The sequence below is a fragment of the Macaca mulatta genome, chromosome 14 (genome assembly GCF_049350105.2).
Source record: "Macaca mulatta isolate MMU2019108-1 chromosome 14, T2T-MMU8v2.0, whole genome shotgun sequence".
Classification (NCBI taxonomy): domain Eukaryota; kingdom Metazoa; phylum Chordata; class Mammalia; order Primates; family Cercopithecidae; genus Macaca; species Macaca mulatta.
Window position 1 is genome coordinate 9,635,631 of NC_133419.1, and position 16,704 is coordinate 9,652,334.

Genomic DNA, 16,704 nt, shown 5'->3' on the forward strand with positions numbered 1-16,704 from the left:
AGCTTTTGTTAAGGTTTTGGAGAGGAAGTGGCTGACTAAGGCATCAGTCTCCAAGGTGTTGGAGGCCCTGAAATGGAAGAGACAGCAGGAAGGCTTGGCCCTCTGAACCGTGGCAAGCATTTGCCTCTGTGGCAGAATCGGAGAGACAGAAAGGCCTGCCCACCTGTCTGAAGACACCTGGGGTGGGAAAGCAAGCCCTTTACTCCATCACGCTGTGACAGGGCAGTGCTTGCCCCGCCCCCCCCACCCCCCCTCCCCGTTCATTTCTGCTGCTGTTGCAGCACTGTCCCTGTCCCTCAAGGCCTGGCAAGAGGAATGCCAGTGGGGAAAGGTCAGCCTCAGGGCTGTGTTACTGAAGTTAAGCCAAGGGCTCTGGAGAAACCCATGATTGGTCCAAGGAAGGAGGCCGGGTTTCTAGTTAAAAACTTAGACATAAACAACCTTGAGTGAGTTCAGGTTGTAAAAGTGCTTCAGGGCTCATTAAACCTGCACACACAACACTAAGGAGGGGTGGAGGAAGCGGGGAAACAGATGAGATCGTGCTGCCCAGGTTTGATCATGCGGGGCTGGGGCATGCAGTGTCACCCCTGGACAAAGCCTGGAAACAGTGGGGAGTGATGGCATGACAAAGACTGAAAGACGTCACAGAAAAGGTAGTTGGAGAAAGTTAAAAATCTCCCAGTAAAAATGTTCATGAGACAGCAAGCGCCCTAGGTGTAAGAGGGGAGGGTAGCTGGGAAAGGATGGAATGAACTTGGCCTGCCCTGCCTGCAAGATGTGATGGTCTGTGGAGATCGGGTCCTCAGTGGCAGGAACGGAAAGTCTTGCAGAAAATAGGGGTCAATGCAAAGGTGTGTGTGGCCAAAGCAGGCTGCCACGATTGGGCTGTGAGGTGACAGCATGGTTAACTACTGCCTGCCTGGCAGTGGACTGCCAAGAAGTCAGCTCTACTCACAGCAACCCTCCAAGGGACAAGTGCGGGCTGTGAAGAACCTTGGATGCCAGGCCAAGCTGGAGTCCCAGCTGTGCTTAGTGGAGGATGGGGATGAGGCCTAGGAGCTGAGGCTGGGGTGCGAGCTGTGAAAGGGGAAGAGACCAGACAGCTGCCAGCACTGTGTTTTTGTATGTTTTTGAGACAGAGTCTCGCTGTGTTGTCCAGGCTGGTGTGTAGTGGCGATCTCAGCTCGCTGCAACTTCTGCCTCCCGGGCTCAAGTGATTCTCCTGCCTCAGCCTCCCGAGTAGCTGGGATTATAGGCATGTGCCACCATGCCTGGCTAATTTTTGTATTTTTAGTAGAGACAGGATTTCGCCACGTTGGTCAGGCTGGTCTCAAACTCCTAACCTCAGAAGATCCACCTGCCTCGGCCTCCCAAAGTGCTAGGATTATAGGCGTGAGCCACCGTGCCCGGCCAGCATTGTTTTTTAATGGTTTATGGAACACTTCTTAAATTAAAGAAATTGGAAATTAGAGAAAAATGTAAGAAAAAGTTGTTTGCGTTCCCGTGTCTGTGGAGGTGCATTTTGGGTTTTTTTTCCTGATCTTTTTTCTCTGCTTGGAAATGTGGCAGGCACCACAGAAGACAGTGTGCCCGTGCCTTTTGGGGGCAGGGGTAGAGCAGGGCTTGGGAGTCTGGAGACCTCTGTAGGACTTGCAGTTTGGCCCACATACTAAGCCAGTGATTCCAGGGCTGCGTCTGCCGTGGCTCAGAAGGTGATCAGAGGCTGGGCGCTGGGGCTCATGCCTATAATCCCAGCACTTTGGGAGGCCAAGGTGGGCAGATCACCTGAGGTCAGGAGTTCCAGACCAGCCTGGTCCAACATGGTGAAACTCCGTCTCTACTAAAAATACAAAAATTAGCTGGGCATGGTGGCGGGTGCTTGTAATCCCAGCTACTTGGGAGGCTGAGGCAGAATTGCTTGAACCCAGGAGGCAGAGGTTGCAGTGAGCTGAGATCATGCCATTGCACTCTAGCCTGGGCAACAAGAATGAAACTCCATCTCAAAAAAAAAAAAAAGTTCTCAGAAACAGCTTGGCCTTCCCTGAACCAGGCTCTCAATAGTATCCTGCAGCTGTCCAGGCTTTTGACCTGCTGCCTGCCCTCAGAACAGAAACCCAGCTCTTCCCGTCCACTGGCCCACCACCCGGGAGGCCCAGACAGCCTTTGAACTAGCACAAGGTCCTGGTTCCTTTCGCTTAAAGAACAGCAGGATCCAAAGCCTGCCCTCACAAGATGAGGCAGCAGCTGAGAGGAAGGAATTTATTTTTCTCATTGGAGACTCTAAATTTGATGAAGGAATCCAAAGCTCGGAAAGGTAAAGCAACAAACTTGAGGTCACACAGCAAGTCAGTGCTGGGGCCAGGACAAAGCGTGGAATGGGAGGATAGTCAAAGCCTCCAGGGAAGGGCCCGAAGCTGTGAGGCTATGCTCACGAATGGGGTGAGGTCCCCGAGGTACAGATTAGGCACCCATTTTATAGGCCAGGTCACAGAGCTGGTTCACAAAATCCCTGCCCAGGGTGTGGCCCCAAGTGGCAGGAAGGAGTGAGAGAAGGCCTCCAATCACTTCCTAAGCAGTGGAATCACAGGGAGAACTTACTGTCATCAACCAGTATGATGACGGGGTGGGGAATGCCTCAGTTTCTCCCACCCCCAAGGGCCTACAGGACTACAGTTCCCAGGGCCCTGTGCTGCAGGCTAGCAGCCTCCCGCCAATGCTGGCCTGTAACCTGAGCATCCCTCTCCAAAAGGTCACTTCAGAGCTCCTTGAGGGACAGCAACAGGGGGAGCCCAGAGCTGCTCAGTTTCAGTGGGGGTGGAGTGAGGGCGGTGGCCCTGCCTCACACAACCTCCCTCACACCACCAGGGTCGTGGGCCCCCTTTCTCGAAGGGCCCCCTGTCTTGAAGACATTCTGCTAGTTGCACCTCTTCCGTAAGGGGACACTGACTTGCCTCCTGCACCGCAGCCTGCAGGGGGTCCTGGTTCCTTTTACCACAACACATGGCCTCCCATCCTGGTTTAGCCACTGGCAGACAGCTCCCCAATCCAGCACTCTTGCCTGATCTTTCTTGTATCCAACCCTGCAAAAGGCAGGGACAAGGGACAGAAGACCCGTGTGCAAGGCCTGGAGGAAGTGGGTCAGCACAGGCCTGTGAACAAGCCAGGCCAGTCTTGGAGGCCCAAGTGGAGCTCACCTCTCCCTCCCCTCCCCTCTCCTTCCTTTACCCTCAAAATAGCTCCCTGAGCTGCCAGGCCAAGACCCTCCCATTGCAGGGGAGGCGGGACGTGCTGCCCAGAGCCAGGCTTTAAATCCCCTTGAGCCTGGGGAGCTCTACTCCCTGGCTGGAGGCAGTGCTGAGGCTGCCGTCTCCTCCACTATCAGTCCAATCCGGCCCACCCTCCTGCAGCCATGTCCCGGCCCCTGTCAGACCAGGAGAAAAGAAAGCAAATCAGTGTGCGTGGCCTGGCCGGCGTGGAGAATGTGACTGAGCTGAAAAAGAACTTCAACCGGCACCTGCATTTCACACTCGTAAAGGACCGCAATGTGGCCACCCCACGAGACTACTACTTTGCGCTGGCCCATACCGTGCGCGACCACCTCGTGGGGCGCTGGATCCGCACGCAGCAACACTACTATGAGAAGGACCCCAAGGTGCTGCTGGGGACACCTGGGGTGGGGGTATGGGATGGAGGCGCTGCCAGGGAGCTGGGGATCTTGATTTAAGTGGCTGCCCCTCGTCACTCTAGGTTCTTGGGGTTGGAGAATCCAGGGGTGCCAGGCACAAGTGGTGCTGGGACAATCTGAGGGAGAAACCTGGGGCGGGGGTGGGGGTCAGGGAGCTCAGAGCAGGTGGTCTGGCTGCAAAAGTGCCCACTCGGAGAAGGTTGGAGGGGGTGCTGGTGGGCAGGACGGCACCTGTGGCCTGGCTGGGCCCAGGTGGAAGGACATGTCAGTTGCCGCATGTATGCGTGGTGTGCCTGTGCAGCAGGAGGGGCTGGGGCAGCTCGGGTGCAGAGATCAAGTGTCCGGTGGGGTCACTGGTAAATGTCAGCAACCTGACACCCCTCAGTGGGGAGTGGGGGAGGAGCAGGCAGACGGGGCCCGGGAGGGGACCCAGGCAACCAGGAGACCAGGCACTGGCAGCATCCTAGTTTCTGGTGCCTCTGGGTCTCCTTGGGATTGAGGCTTGAGGGCCAAGGGGAACTGGGCAGTGCAAGGATGGGAGGTGACAGTCTCTAGCCCAGTCTCTAGCCACTGTGTGACCTTGAGCAAATGACCTTTTTCTCTGGGCCTTGGCCTTGCCCTCCTGGGGAGCTCTTGGAGGCGCTTCCGTGTGTCCTGGCGCCCTGCTGGGCAGTGCGGGGGCGTGTGTGCAGGGGGAAGGGGTTCCCACTCTCCCGAGCGCCTCAGTCCCTGAAGTGGGTATGGCCAGCGCCATTTCCCAGATAAGGAAACAGGCCAAAGAGAGTGATTTGTCCAAAGTCAGAGGAATGCTGGGACCAGAACCTTACCCGTTGGGCCCCAAAGCCTGAGACAGGGAGAAGCAAACTGGGGACAGGGATGGGACTGCTGAGCAGGGCAGGCGGCCCAGAGGTCCAGGTGTGGCTGGGTCTGGCTGAGTGTTGGTGTGTGGCCCTGACCCCATCCCCTGCCCGTCCGTCTCTCTGGGTAGAGGATCTACTACCTGTCTTTGGAATTCTACATGGGACGGACGCTACAGAACACCATGGTGAACCTGGCCTTAGAGAATGCCTGTGACGAGGCCACCTACCAGGTATGTGTGGGGTGGGGCAAGCCATGGGGACTGGGGGATTCCCCTGCTAACACTTGACCCTGACCACTGTCACCCTCACCCCTCCAGCTGGGCCTGGACATGGAGGAGCTGGAGGAAATTGAGGAGGATGCGGGGCTGGGCAATGGGGGCCTGGGCCGGCTGGCAGGTAAGTGGACAGGGCCATGAGGGTGGAGGGGGCCGATGGGGTCCTCCGTGCTGGGTCCCTGACACCTGCCTCCCTGCACACCCCCAGCCTGCTTTCTCGACTCCATGGCAACACTGGGCCTGGCCGCTTATGGCTACGGGATTCGCTATGAGTTTGGGATTTTTAACCAGAAGATCTCCGGGGGCTGGCAGGTGAGCAGCCTTGGCTCTAACCTTGTGGGGTCTAGTCAGGATGGGGAAGACCCCCACTTGTTTATTATCTCTGAATAGGTCCGAAACAGCCCCCCAAGCTCTGTGGAAAGCATCCCTGCTGCTCCCCACCCCCCAACCCAAAGCCAGCTGGTGCCCCTGAAACAGGTGGTCTATGTCCCACTGGATAGCCCAGCAGACCAGGGGCCCACCTCAGAGCCCCTAACTTACACTTGGTGTGGGGTACACGGGCCCACAGCCCCCGCCCTGCCCCACCGTGCACTGTGGTGTGAATGCCTGCGCTGATGCTGCCGGCCTTTCTCCCTGACCTGCCTTGGGTGCAGATGGAGGAGGCTGATGACTGGCTTCGCTACGGCAACCCCTGGGAGAAGGCCCGCCCCGAGTTCACACTACCTGTGCACTTCTACGGCCATGTGGAGCACACCAGCCAGGGTGCCAAGTGGGTGGACACACAGGTAAGGATGAAGCTGGGGGTCGGGGGAGCTCAGAGAAGGGGAGGGAAGAGAAGGAAGCCCAGAGAGGAAGCAGAACCCAGTGTATTTTATAACTGAGGATGCTGAGACTCAAAGAGGTTAAGTGACTTACTCAAAGTCACACAGCTGAAGCCAGGAAAGACTGGATACAGGGACACAGGGGAGCCAGTCTAAGTACTGAGCCTGGAAGGGGAGAGAGGCTGCCCTGCTCCCCCAGTGTCTCCCCATGACCTGGCTCCACCACACACCATGAGATTTATCAAAGGACCATCTTACGACTTGAGTCTGCCCTGAACATCTCGATAGCAGCAGCCCAGAAACGGGGACAGGAGAAAACTGGGACCTTCTGAAAGGAATTCACTCACCACACAGCAAGTTAGAGGAATCCTGAAACCAAACCAAATCTGGACACGGTGACTCATGCCCGTAATCCCAGCACTTTAGGAGGCCGAGGCAATAGGATGGCTTGAGTTCAGGATTTCAAGACCAGCCTGGGCAACATAGAGAGACCCTGTCTCTACAGAAAAAAAAAAAAAAAAAAAAAAAATAGACTGGGGCAGTGGGTCATACCTGTAACCCCAGCAATTTGGGAGGTCAAGGTGGGCAGAATGCTTGAGCTCAGGAGTTCAAGACCAGCCTGGGCAACAGGGCAAAATCTGTCTACAAATAACACAAAAGTTAGCCAGGCATGATGATGTGCGCCTGTAGTCCCAGCTACTCGGGTGGCCGAAGTGGGAGAATTGCTTGAGCCCAGGAGCCTGGGTGACAGAGCCAGACCTCGTCTCAAAGAAAAAAATTTAAAAATTAGCCAGGGTGCTGGTGCATGCCTGTAGTCCCAGTTACTTTGAGGCTTCAGTGGGAGGATCATTTGAGTCCAGGATTTCAAGGCTGCAGTGAGCTATGATTGCACAACTGCACTCCAGCCTTCGTGACAGAGTGAGATTCTGTTTCAAAAATCAAAAAGACCAAAAACTGAAAACCTTAAAACCAAACCAGGTGTCCAAATCCCAGTTTAGGCCGGGCATGGTGGCTCACGCCTGTAATCTCAGCACTTTGGGAGGCCAAGGCAGGTGGATCACCTGAGGTCAGGAGTTCAAGACCAGCCTGACCAATATGGTGAAACCCAGTCTCTACTAAAAACACAAAAACATCAGCCAGGCATGGTGGCACGTGCCTGTAATCCCAGCCACTCAGGAGGCTGAAGCCAGAGAATTGCTTGAATCTGGGAGGCGGAGATTGCAGTGAGCCAAGATAGTGCCACTGCACTCCAGCCTGGGCAACAGAGTGAGGCTCCATCTCAAAAACAAACAAAAAACAAATCCCAGTTCAGGCAATCTTCCTGCTGGAAGCTTCAGGTCATCACCCCCAAGATGGGCTGCAGATAAACCATTAGGCTTTCAGAACTGAGCATTTGTTTGCTGTCATCCAGGTTAAGATACACTGGGGGTTGCTGGCAGTCCATGCCAGGTGCACATGGCAGCTGGCACAAGTGGCTGTGGCTGGAAGGCAGGAGACCTGGCTCCCTCTGGTGCTGCCAGCCTAGCTGTGTGCTTGGGCTTGGGTCCCTTCCCTTTCTGTGTGTCAGCTCCCACCCTGCTCCAATCAGGGTGACTGAGTGTGGGGAGGGAGGGCGATGCCCCTTAAAAGGGCTCCCTTGGAGGAGTGAATGTACCCCTGGCACCGTGGTAGCAGACAATTACTGATGTTTGCTAGTTATGGAAGGCGGGGCAGAATTAGTCACCGTGAATTAGCCCTGTGGTCAACCAGACATGAGACCTTTGGATGGACTTGACCTCTGTGACCCCTTCAGCCTGGCCCTGGGTTTCCCCACCCCTCTCATGAATCCACAGTGTCCTCTAGCTTTTGCTCAGGCCAGGCTGGCCAGCCCAGCCCCCATCGCAGCAGAGTGGTTGCCAACAGAGCCCCTCCTGGGCTCCGGGCTTATCACCTGCCTCCTTCCGTTCTCCTCACCACCGTCTGCCCAGGCAGGGCTTATGGGTGTCGGGGAGGTGTTGAGGGTGTCTTTGCTCTAGATGAGGTCCAGAGAGACTGTGGGGTTTGCTCGTGGTTACCCAGCTCGGCGATGCTAGTGTCAGGACAAGAGCCTGTGTCTGCAGAGTGCCCTGAGGGGAGGGAGGCAATTGCCAGGGCTGGCCAGCTCCCAACAGGATTGCCCCCACAGGTGGTACTGGCCATGCCCTACGATACGCCCGTGCCCGGCTATCGCAACAACGTCGTCAACACCATGCGCCTCTGGTCTGCCAAGGCTCCCAATGACTTCAACCTCAAGGACTGTGAGTTCATCCGCTGGTAGCCAGCAGCCCCAGCCTGCCCGCTGGCCACGCCCAGCACAGGCCTTACCCTGTCCCCACTTTCGTCCCTCAGTCAACGTCGGTGGCTACATCCAGGCTGTGTTGGACCGAAACCTGGCAGAGAACATCTCTCGTGTCTTGTACCCCAATGATAATGTGCGTCACCCCCTGGGCTGGGGGCTGGAAGCCTGAGTCTTCGGATCGGGGGTCAGGGAGAGCTGGGGAGGGACACTTGCTGATGCCCTAGTCACACCCAGGGCATATTGCTGGCCTTGTGCATCCTATACCCCCACTTCAAGTCTTTTGAGTGCAAGGACACCTGAGTCCTCAGGAAAGTGGGTTAGTGAAGGGCACTTTGGAGGGGCTGTTCCCTGGCGACACCCACAACACACTCAGTTCTTGTGCACCTCTTCCTGACACTGTCTCTCACCACTAGTTCTTGGTGGAGGAAAGGCCCCTGGGTCCCAGAGAGGGGGACAGCTCAGGACTCAGGGGTCCCGGTATGGGTGGGAGTCCCTCCTGGCCACACCCACTGCAGCTTTAGGCCATGCCCCCACCACCCTGACTCACGCTGCCTCGTGCTGTGCCCAGTTCTTTGAAGGGAAGGAGCTGCGGCTGAAGCAGGAGTATTTCGTGGTGGCCGCCACCCTCCAGGATATCATCCGTCGCTTCAAGTCCTCCAAGTTCGGCTGCCGCGATCCCGTGCGCACAAACTTCGATGCCTTCCCAGATAAGGTAGCATGAGCATGGAGGGTGCCTCTGTGACTGGACAGTGTGTGCCAGGCCTCTCCCTCCAGCCTCAGCCTGCCTGCCCCATGTAATAGATAAGGGAGTGGAGGATGGGAGTGTGGGAGGGTCAGTTGCTCAGGATCCACAATCCACAGGCTCATAACCTGGGCTTCCCTCCTCCTCCTGCCCCACTCCCCCATTCCTCCCAACCCCGTGAGCGCCTGCCTGCCTCTGCCCACAGCCCAGTCACAGAACCATGCTGGGCTCTCTGGGGGCCTCCAAATGGCACAGGACAGTGACCATAGCATGGAATTTGGTTTGGAGCCCAGACTGACTCCTCCCCCTACCCCAGGTGGCCATCCAGCTCAATGACACCCACCCCTCCCTGGCCATCCCCGAGCTGATGAGGATCCTGGTGGACCTGGAGCGGATGGACTGGGATAAGGTGGGCTTCAGGGCCCCTCTGCCCCATCTGATGCTCTCCGCTTCCGAGTTCCCTTCCCAGTTTGGGAGCGTGGGAGGATATGAGTGGAGTGAACAGATTGGAGCCTGAGGCCAGAGGGACCATCCTGGAACCTGGCACTGCAGTGCGGGGGGACCCACTGGGCTGCATAGTGTGTGAGGAGACCCACTGGGCTGAGGTCAGCATCCTGACTGCCCACCTGTGTGCCAGGCATGGGATGTGACAGTGAGGACCTGTGCCTACACCAACCACACGGTGCTGCCTGAGGCCCTGGAGCGCTGGCCGGTGCACCTCTTGGAGACGCTGCTGCCGCGGCACCTCCAGATCATCTACGAGATCAACCAGCGCTTCCTCAACGTGAGTCGGGAGGCTTGGGGGACAGTGTAGGGGTGAGGGGGAGGACACCCAGTCTGGGCCTGGGAGTTGGGGCGTCCAGCCCGGGCCCTGAGACTCTGGGGCAGTGGGGGCTCTGGGCAGAGCTCTGGGGGTATGGGGCTGGGGACTGGGGACTGGGGTTTCTGGGTCTGGTCCTAGCTCTGGGCTCTCTGGGCACAGCGGGTGGCAGCCACATTCCCAGGGGATGTAGACAGGCTGCGGCGCATGTCGCTGGTGGAGGAGGGCGCAGTGAAGCGCATCAACATGGCACACCTGTGCATCGCGGGTTCGCACGCTGTCAACGGCGTGGCGCGCATCCACTCCGAGATCCTCAAGAAGACCATGTGAGCCCCGCTTTGCAGATCCCGCCCCTCTCTAGGCCCCACCCACTCCACGCCCCTCCCACTCCACGCCCCTGTCACAAGAAGCCCCGCCCTTCACCGACCGCTCTCTGTTCTCTGGCTCCTGGCGCCTTTCACAGGTGGTGTCATTCTTACAAGCACAGCAGCCCCTTCCAGTGCCACCCTGTCCTGAGATGATCCCCTCTTACACACAGCACCCCCAGCCTTCCCCAGGTCTGCATTCCCTGCATCCCCTTTCAGCAAGACACCAGGGTAGGGGCCCCAGGGCAGAGGCCTCCATCATACAGGGGCGAGTGGTGACCTTCGTCCAACCTCATCCTGCAGCTTCAAAGACTTCTATGAGCTGGAGCCTCATAAGTTCCAGAATAAGACCAACGGCATCACCCCTCGGCGCTGGCTGGTTCTGTGTAACCCCGGGCTGGCAGAGGTCATTGCTGAGGTGAGAGGCCACCGTAGGGCCAGCAGAGTCAACATGGGTCCCTGCAGGGATCAGCTGGGTATGGTCGTGTCGGTGGTTCACTGAGGCTGAAATCCCTCCCGCACTGTGTTCCCCAAGCCTCGCATCCGCCTGGAGGAGGGACACCATCTTATTTGCATGAGGGTGCTCCGTGTGCTAATGGAGGCCCTGGCTGTGGAGGTGAACCCAGCAGAGGTCACAGTCTAATGGAGGGAGTCATCCATGGGTCACATCTGAAGTGAGCCTGGAAGGGGGCAGATATCTGGTAGGGAAGGCGCAAGGTCATGCTGGCGTCAGGAAAAGGCCAGGAAGCCAGGAAGGCCTGCTGGGGTCAGATGGGGTCAGCCATCAGAGCTCAAGGACAGGAGGGGAGGAAGGTGCATGGATGCCCTGTGCCCCATCTGGGAGGCTGGAGGAGGAGGGGCTGGGAGGGCCCCCCAGAGCAGCCTGCTGGGTGGAGGGGGCTTGGCCGACCTGGAAAGGGCCCCTTCCGTGTTGAGAGGAGGGAGGACAGGGGGATGGGCTTGGCTGAGAGCCATTTTCCCACAGCGCATTGGGGAGGACTTCATCTCCGACCTGGACCAGCTGCGCAAATTGCTCTCCTTTGTGGATGATGAAGCTTTCATTCGGGATGTGGCCAAAGTGAAGCAGGTGGGGAGAGCTGCATCGTGGGACAGCTGTGCTGTGTGGAGAGCGCTGGAGGGGGCCAGATGGCTGGGTCAGGTGTGGCAAATAGAGCTCATCTCTCCTGCCAGCCCAGGCCGTTGGTGGAAGTTGGCTGGAGTCTGTGGTGGGAAGGCATCATCTGACCTCACATGAACAGTGCTGACGTTGATTAGCAATGTCTACCCTGGTGCGGGAGTGGACAGAAGTAGCCAGTGAGCCTCCTGGCAGCCATCCTTCTGGGGCTGAGTGAATGGAGTGTGGACTGTAGGATTTCCTGAGGCTGTGGCCTGTTGGTGAGCCCTTCCCTGTCTCTGCCTCCAGGAAAACAAGTTGAAGTTTGCCGCCTACCTAGAGAGGGAATACAAAGTCCACATCAACCCCAACTCACTCTTCGACATCCAGGTGAAGCGGATTCACGAATATAAACGACAGCTCCTCAACTGCCTCCATGTCATCACCCTGTATAATCGTGAGTGGCAGTCACTCTACCCTGTCTCTCAGTGCTCCCCTGTGTTCCTGAGGCATAGTACATACTGCCCACCCAACATCTCCTTTGGCCTTGGGACTACGCTCGGGGCATGGAATTATCCCCATTTCACAGATGGGCAAACTGAGGCTCAGAGAGGGGAAAGTGACACTCACATAGCAAGTGATTTTCCGAGTCAGGCCTACTGTCTCCCAGCCCAGCCTCTGTCAGGAGCTACTACCCAGAGGGAAAAGTAGGCCTACTGGATCCCTCTCGTTCCTCCACAGGCATCAAGAGGGAGCCCAATAAGTTTTTTGTGCCTCGGACTGTGATGATTGGAGGGAAGGTGAGAAGCCAGGCTCCAGCCCTGGGCTCCCATCCTTTGATATATCCAGGTTGAGGTCAGCCTGGCTGAGTTGCAGGATAGGGGGTAGGGGACCAGGCAGTAGAGTTGACTTCAGACTTTGTCCCCTCAGGCTGCACCTGGGTACCACATGGCCAAGATGATCATCAGACTCATCACAGCCATTGGGGATGTGGTCAACCATGACCCGACAGTGGGTGACCGCCTCCGTGTCATCTTCCTGGAGAACTACCGAGTCTCACTGGCCGAGAAAGGTGGGTGCTGCCAACAGGGACCCTAGGGAGGCTTTGACCCTAGTTCAGTCTCAGGAAGAGGCATCAGTCATCTCTTCCTGGGATACTCGTACTTGAAAGAAGAATCTGGAGAGGGCAATGCTTAAACCATGAGGAAGCTGGGTGTGGTGGCCAACGCCTGTAATCCCAGCACTTTGGGAGGCCAAGGTGGGTGGATCACCTGAGGTCAGGAGTTCAAGACCAGCCTGGCCACCATGGTGAAACCCCATCCGTACTAAAAATACAAAAATCAGCTGGGCGTGGTGGCGGGCACCTATAATCCCAGCTACTCGGGAGGATGAAGTAGGAGAATCACTTGAACTTGGGAGGCAGAGGTTGCAGTGAGCTGAGATTGCGCCACTGCACTCCAGCCTGGGCAACCAAAGCAGAACTCCATCTCAAAAAGCAAAACAAGACAAAACAAAACAAAGCAAAAAACCCATGAGGATGCCCTCTAATGGTGGGCTTTCAGGCAGTACACGATGAAATTACCTTCAAATCTTCAAGGTGGGGAAATCCAGGTTGGACCTAGATGGTCAAGAATCAACAAGAGGTGGAGGGCAGTGGGGGTGCGGTGTGAGAGGCAGGCTTGGCTGGTGAAGACTGGGAGTTTGGGGTGGAGCGACTTTTGAGTCCGGCTATGCCTGGGGCCAGCCTAATCCGAGAGTCCCCAGCTCGTGTGAGGGTCTCCCCTGAGTTGACTTGTCCCCCTGCTGCCACCCCACAGTGATCCCAGCTGCAGACCTCTCTGAGCAGATCTCCACTGCGGGCACTGAGGCCTCAGGCACCGGCAACATGAAGTTCATGCTTAACGGGGCTCTGACCATTGGCACCATGGACGGGGCCAACGTGGAGATGGCAGAAGAGGCTGGAGAGGAAAACTTCTTCATCTTTGGCATGCGGGTGGAGGATGTGGATAAGCTTGACCAAAGAGGGTATGGGGGTCAGGGTTCACAGGGAAAAGACACTGAGGTGTGGCTGCTCGAGGGTGGTGCTGGGAGCAAGAGGCATGTCTGGAAAGACTGGTCCAGGCCCAGCAAGGTCTTGGTCATGGCCAGCAGGATTCTGGGAAACTTTAGAGGGTGCTTACAGCAAATAAGCTTAATGAAATGGGGAAAGAAAGAAGTAACACAGAACCGAAGGAAAAGGAAGAGAATATTTTATCAACCCTAAGAGATAATATTGTTTGGGAAATGGAAGTAAAAAAATCCTTGCTCCCTGGAAGTCATGGGCAAAAGGGAAATATGGGCACAGTAGTTACAAGGGGCCTATGGTCAGAAACAGTTCTTCAGAGGAGACATTATCCTGGCATTACATTAAAAAAATTTGTTTTTATTTTATTTTTATTTATTTATTTATTTTTTGAGATGGAGTCTCGCTCTGTCACCCAGGCTGGAGTACAGTGGCATGATCTCGGCTCACTGCAAGCAGCTCCGCCTCCTGGGTTCACGCCATTCTCCTGCCTCAGTCTCTCGAGTAGCTGAGACTACAGGCACCCGCCGCCACGCCTGGCTAATTTTTTGTATTTTTAGTAGAGATGAGGTTTCACCATGTTAGCCAGGATGGTCTCGATCTCCTGACCTTGTGATCCACCTGCCTCGGCCTCCCAAAGTGCTGAGATTACAGGTGTGAGCCACCGTGTCCGGCCTATTTATTTTTTTTTGAGATGGAATTTTTCTCTTGTTGCCCAAGCTGGAGTGCAGTGGTGCGATCTTGGCTCACTGCAACCTCCACCTCCTGGGTACAAGCAATTCTCCTACCTCAGCCTCCTGAGTAGCTGGGAGTACAGGTGCATGCCACCACACCTGGCTAATTTTTGTATTTTTCGTAGAGACGGGGTTTCATCATTTTGGCCAAGATGGTCTCTATCTCCTGACCTCATGATTCACCCGCCTCAGCTTCCCAAGTGCTGGGCTTACAGGGGTGAGCCACTGTGCCTGGCCTATTTATTTTTAGTTTTTTGAGACAGAGTCACTCTGTCACCTAGGCTGGAGTGCAATGGCATGATCTTGGCTCACTGCAACCTCCGCCTCCCAGGTTTAAGTGATTCTTTCACCTCAGCCTCCCGAGTAGCTGGGATTACAGGCATCCACTGTTACGTCCAGCTAATTTTTGTAGTTTTGTAGAGATGGGATTCTACCATGTTGGCCAGGCTGGTCTGGAACTCCTGACCTCAAGTAATCCGCCTGCCTCAGCTTCCCAAAGTCCTGGGTTTACAGGCATGAACCACCGCGGCCTGCTTGAATCCTGGAGAGAGATTTTCCATGTTATTAGTCTTCAAAAATATTTTAAATGTTTGTATAACATTCCATCCTATGAGCATGTCACAACTTATTTAATCAATTCCATATGGCTGGACACTGAGGTTGATTTCTGGTTTGTTAAATATTATTGTGATGAGCAACCTTTTAACATCTACGTCCACATCTGATGACTTCGTTAAGATAATTATCGGAAAGGCAATATTTCTGAGTTAAAAAGTATGAGTTCTTAAGGCTCTTGATACAGATTGCCAGACTGCTTTCCAGACAGTTTCTCCCAGTTTACCCTCCCACAACAGCTTCCCAGAGTTGGCATTAAACACTGAAAGGAGTTTCTCCTGTGAGGCTTCACTAGAAAGCTGGCTGTCCCATGGGCAGGAGGGAGCTGTGAGATGTTGTGATCGCGGTCCCCCATGCTCAGAACTAGGCCTGGAAGAACCCTCTGGCTGCAGGATGGAGACAGTGCTGGAGGTGGCAGATGGGGGACCGCTGTGGGGGCTGACACCATAATGCAGGGAGAGTCGCCTGAGAGTTGCATGAGGGGACAGGGATTAGAGACTGTGGGGAGCGCTGGTTTCTGATTGGAAGGGTTAGGGTTTGAAACTGGCCTGTGGAGCACTTTGAGCCGCGGTGGGGGCGCTGAGGGTCAGCTGAAGGGTTACCTTTTTTTTTTTTTTCTTGAGAAGGAGTCTCGTTCTGTTGCCCAGGCTGGAGTGCAATGGCATGATCTCGATTCATTGCAACCTCTGCCTCCCGGGTTCAAGTGATTCTTCCACCTCAGCCTCCCGAGGAACAATTGGGATTACAGACACACAACACCACGCCCAGCTACTTTTTGTATTTTTGTAGAGACCAGGTTTCACCATGTTCGTCAGGCTGGTCTTGATTTCCTGACCTCAGATGATCCGCCCCCCTTCAGCCTCCCAAAGTGCTGGGATTACAGGCATGAGCCACCGTGCCCAGCCCAGTTGAAGGGTTGTACCTGTTAGCTGCTCTTGCAGTCCGAGGGCAAGGCCAGATGTGGACTTGGGCTACTGGAGGAGAAAAGCCATTTTGGAGCAAACAAACCGGTTAAGAGACAGCAGTGGCATGTGGAAGGCAAAGAGCTTGTTCGGGGGCCTTGGCTCTAACACTTAGCTTTGTGTATCCTCCGGGCCTCAGTTTCCTCATTCACGAAGGAGGGATGAAAAGCTGAGCAGAGAAGGGGAGTTGCAGGGAGGCCCTCCGGGGTGTGTGTGGCAGCCCTGGGGAGCAGCAGGCCGGGCCTGGGTTTTGACCCTTGGGCATGGGACCTCAGCTTTTCTCTGGAAGAGGAGCCAGGAACCCCTTTCTGGGTAGCTGACTGCAGCTCTGTCCTGGCAGGTACAATGCCCAGGAGTACTATGACCGCATTCCTGAGCTTCGGCAGGTCATTGAGCAGCTGAGCAGTGGCTTCTTCTCCCCCAAACAGCCCGACCTGTTCAAGGACATTGTCAATATGCTTATGCACCATGACCGGTGAGCTGGCTGGCCCGGGAATCACGCAGGTGGGGCTGCTGGGTGGATCGAGGTTCAGGTTTGTGGTGGGGAAGCTGGACAGGGGTCCTGGCAGTTGAAGCCAGGAACCTTTGGAAGCAGCATGACCCTCCAGGTCCCCGGCTGTCCACTGGGACAGGGCAGGCTTGGCCCTTGACCTCATAGAACTTAACCTAGCCCCTAAAGGAATAGCACATGCCTATCCTTTCACCTCCAGGTTTAAAGTCTTCGCAGATTATGAAGACTACATTAAATGCCAGGAGAAAGTCAGTGCCTTGTACAAGGTGAGGGGTCCTGGGCCAGGGGTTGGCAGGGCTTTGGTGGCCCTGGTTGGGATGAGGCAGAAAGTGGAGATCCTGCCACCAGAGTGAAGCAGAGCTTCCCTTTGACCTGCAGAACCCAAGAGAGTGGACGCGGATGGTGATCCGGAACATAGCCACCTCTGGCAAGTTCTCCAGTGACCGCACCATTGCCCAGTATGCCCGGGAGATCTGGGGTGTGGAGCCTTCCCGCCAGCGCCTGCCAGCCCCGGATGAGGCCATCTGAGCCTCAAGTCCAGACCCCAAACCAGCCCTTGAGCCTGTCAGAATCCCCTGGGCCAGCCCCAGTGCCTCATGCAGAGGGTGGGGTACTAAAGTTAGATCTCTAAGCCCCCTCCTGGAAGTCTCATTTTCCCCACTCTCAATGTCCCAGTGTCCAGCGTGACTAAGGACACGGGCCCCCTTCCATCCTCGGGCTCCCGGTCCCCTCCTATTTATGGGGTCTGACCAACTGCACCCACTCCCCAATAAACTGATTCTCCTTGGGAGCCTCCTTACTCCTCGTTGTTGGGAAATATT

General features: G+C 55.9%; 1 protein-coding gene and 1 long non-coding RNA gene across 7 annotated transcripts in view; one reads left to right on the plus strand and one right to left on the minus strand.

Moving 5' to 3' along the window:
- LOC144334144 (uncharacterized) overlaps positions 1 to 16,704 on the minus strand; it is a 131,995-nt gene that overhangs the window by 34,091 nt on the left and 81,200 nt on the right. The window lies entirely within an intron of this gene.
- Positions 3,334 to 16,682, plus strand: PYGM (glycogen phosphorylase, muscle associated). Of its 6 annotated transcripts, none has more exons than XR_013403286.1 (20): positions 3,334 to 3,652; positions 4,674 to 4,775; positions 4,863 to 4,941; positions 5,029 to 5,132; positions 5,474 to 5,605; positions 7,806 to 7,917; positions 8,009 to 8,091; positions 8,527 to 8,670; positions 9,017 to 9,109; positions 9,338 to 9,484; positions 9,683 to 9,846; positions 10,189 to 10,303; positions 10,871 to 10,972; positions 11,309 to 11,456; positions 11,741 to 11,799; positions 11,930 to 12,071; positions 12,817 to 13,024; positions 15,713 to 15,889; positions 16,058 to 16,149; positions 16,262 to 16,682. XR_013403286.1 is itself a non-coding variant. In XM_077961084.1 (20 exons), the coding sequence occupies exons 1-20, from the start codon at positions 3,410 to 3,412 to the stop codon at positions 16,409 to 16,411; spliced, it is 2,625 nt and encodes an 874-aa protein (XP_077817210.1). In that variant the 5' UTR covers positions 3,334 to 3,409; the 3' UTR covers positions 16,412 to 16,682.